This window comes from Mastomys coucha, unplaced genomic scaffold, assembly GCF_008632895.1.
Source record: "Mastomys coucha isolate ucsf_1 unplaced genomic scaffold, UCSF_Mcou_1 pScaffold18, whole genome shotgun sequence".
Classification (NCBI taxonomy): Eukaryota; Metazoa; Chordata; class Mammalia; order Rodentia; family Muridae; genus Mastomys; species Mastomys coucha.
In genome coordinates, this window is record NW_022196900.1 from 101,224,685 (window position 1) to 101,227,005 (window position 2,321).

Consider the following 2,321-nt stretch of genomic DNA (forward strand, 5'->3'; position numbering starts at 1 on the left):
TTGTTTTTGTTTCAATTCTGCTTGTTTTCAGTCTGCTTGTTTATTTATTTTTTAAGGGTTGTTCATTTGCAAAGCTAAAGCATTTAATTGTGAATACTGAGCAATTATTTTACTACTGGCTTCATGCTTGAAATCTTATATACCCTTTATGAAACTAACTGTAGAACTCATAGCCTTTTGTGAACAAGGAAAAGAGAGAGCATACATATCAAATAAAACCATACATCCATGAAACCCATCTTCCAAATGGCACCAGGTCACAGGAACCCCCTGGTCCTCTAATCGCTTCTTGTAGAGTAGAGTGTCATCACGGAGAACATCATACTCACTGCTCACCAGAAAGGTTTCAGGAAGCTGAGCAATGATCTCATCATCTGCAAGTAGAGGTGAAGTTTCTAAACTGAAAACATGGTTGGTTTCCAAATAGGCACTCTCATTAAAAGGCCCAGGAAACTCAGGTTGTGGGCCGTGGCTCTTGAATCTTTGGGGGATGTTGTCAGAGCTGATCCATTTCTCATACTTTTTCCATTTGTCTGGAGGTATAAAAGTACCTTTCAACATGGCATCCATCCAGGACAGGTCAATGGCCAGATACTTACATGTACAAGTCATCACAAATTTCCTAGATAGAAATGGGGCATCTGAATACTGCTGGTAAGATGGTAACTGAAAATTGACCGCCTGGACAGCTGGATTAATCAGGACTTGAGCCCGAAACTGGGGAAGATCTTTTCTGCCCAATAACACCTGAGCAATAATGGCTGCAGCCACAGCTCCAATGCTTTCTCCACTAACCACCACCCGTGCAGGGTCTACGCCATAGGTTTTAAGTTCTTTCAAGAAGTGGATTGTGGCATTCAGGCAATCATGGTAAGCAGTAGGGTGATGATGGTCAGGAAGTTTGCGGTACCTAAAGAGGAAACCAACAATAACAACAAACAAGAAGAAAACATACCATTCTAGCACAGATAGGGTGTTTAGTGAAAATTATTCAAATAGTAATCTCTATGTTCAGAGAAGGCAAAGCCTGATTAAACCATAAGAATGATGCAAACAAATCAAGATGATATTTTGGTTAGCTTTAACTGTCAATCTAATAGCCTGTAGTTATCTGAGAGGAGAGCCTCAGATGAAGAATTTTCTAGTACAAATAAGCCTGTGGGCATGTCTGTGTATGGGGTGGTTACCTTGATTGTTAATTGGTGCAGAAGGGTCAATACCACCATGAGCAGCACTACTCCTTAGGTATATGGCCCAGATCTATTAAGCATGAGCTTACAAGCCAATAATGAAGGAGCACCCTCTATAGTTCATGTCATATTTGTCTGTGAAGTGAGTTCCTTGCTTAGAGATGATGTTTTGTGTATTAGTAAACAGGCCTGCCTTCAAGTTCCTGACATTACTTAATAGTGGACTGTGACTCAGAGTTATAAACTAAAACGAACCTTTCCTCTACTGCTTTTGGTTTGGGATTTCATCACATGACAGAAAAAAGAAACATAGGTGAAGAGTTACTGCCATTGTTTTGTACCTGTCTTTGAAGAACCAGAGACGGAGTCACAGAGTTCTCCATTCAATTCTGTATGGAATAAAAATCCCCACACAGGGTTATGCAAGTTCAAAGCTAATTGCACTGATATTAGGAAAACAAGCAATGACAGGGACAAGACAATGACTTTTCTTACTGCCTGTCAGTCAAAATGGGGAGGCAAAGATTAAAGACAAGATAAAGTTGGGTCAGCTGGACATAACAGGGAAGAACTGAGAAGATAAGTGGGCAGTGCAGGGCAGCAGGAAAAAAGAGAGGAGTTAGTGTGGTCTCTTTGTGTCTCAGCATTCACCCCAGGTACCGCTCACTGCAGTTCTTTGGCACCCCAGAGTCCCTTCTTTGGCTAGACAAAACCAGCCAGTGCCTCACATTACTCAAGATCTTTGTAATTCCCCCACAAAATATCACTATAGATAGCCAGGAAGCTTGTTGCATACATCTAAATCGCAAAGAGGATGTACAACACAAATGGTGTACAGAGACCCGTGGGCGTATGTCTATTTTTATGCTCTTCATGCAAGTGATTTTTAGGATCTGCAAGGTCTTCTGAGATTTGGGTTCTGAAAATGAAAGTTCAGATATCATGGCAGGCAAGTAAGAGGAGGTCCCTGAAGATTCTAAAGATGACATATTTCTTCTGCCATCAGAGAGAACCATACATGCTTAATGTGATAGCTAATTATGATGATCAACTTGATCACATCTGAACTCAACAAAAATTCAAGCGACATGTGTGAAGGGGTTTCGTGACTGGATCAGGTGAGGTTGGAAG

General features: G+C 41.1%; 1 protein-coding gene across 1 annotated transcript in view; it reads right to left on the reverse strand.

Annotated features, from left to right (window-relative positions):
- Positions 1-6: 6 nt before the first annotated feature.
- Positions 7-2,321, reverse strand: part of LOC116095660 (arylacetamide deacetylase-like 4) — a 9,836-nt gene continuing 7,521 nt past the window's right edge. The window contains exon 4 of the mRNA XM_031376979.1: positions 7-910. Coding sequence (XP_031232839.1) covers positions 136-910 — 775 coding nt within the window. The 3' untranslated portion in view covers positions 7-135. The remainder of the gene's footprint in view (positions 911-2,321) is intronic.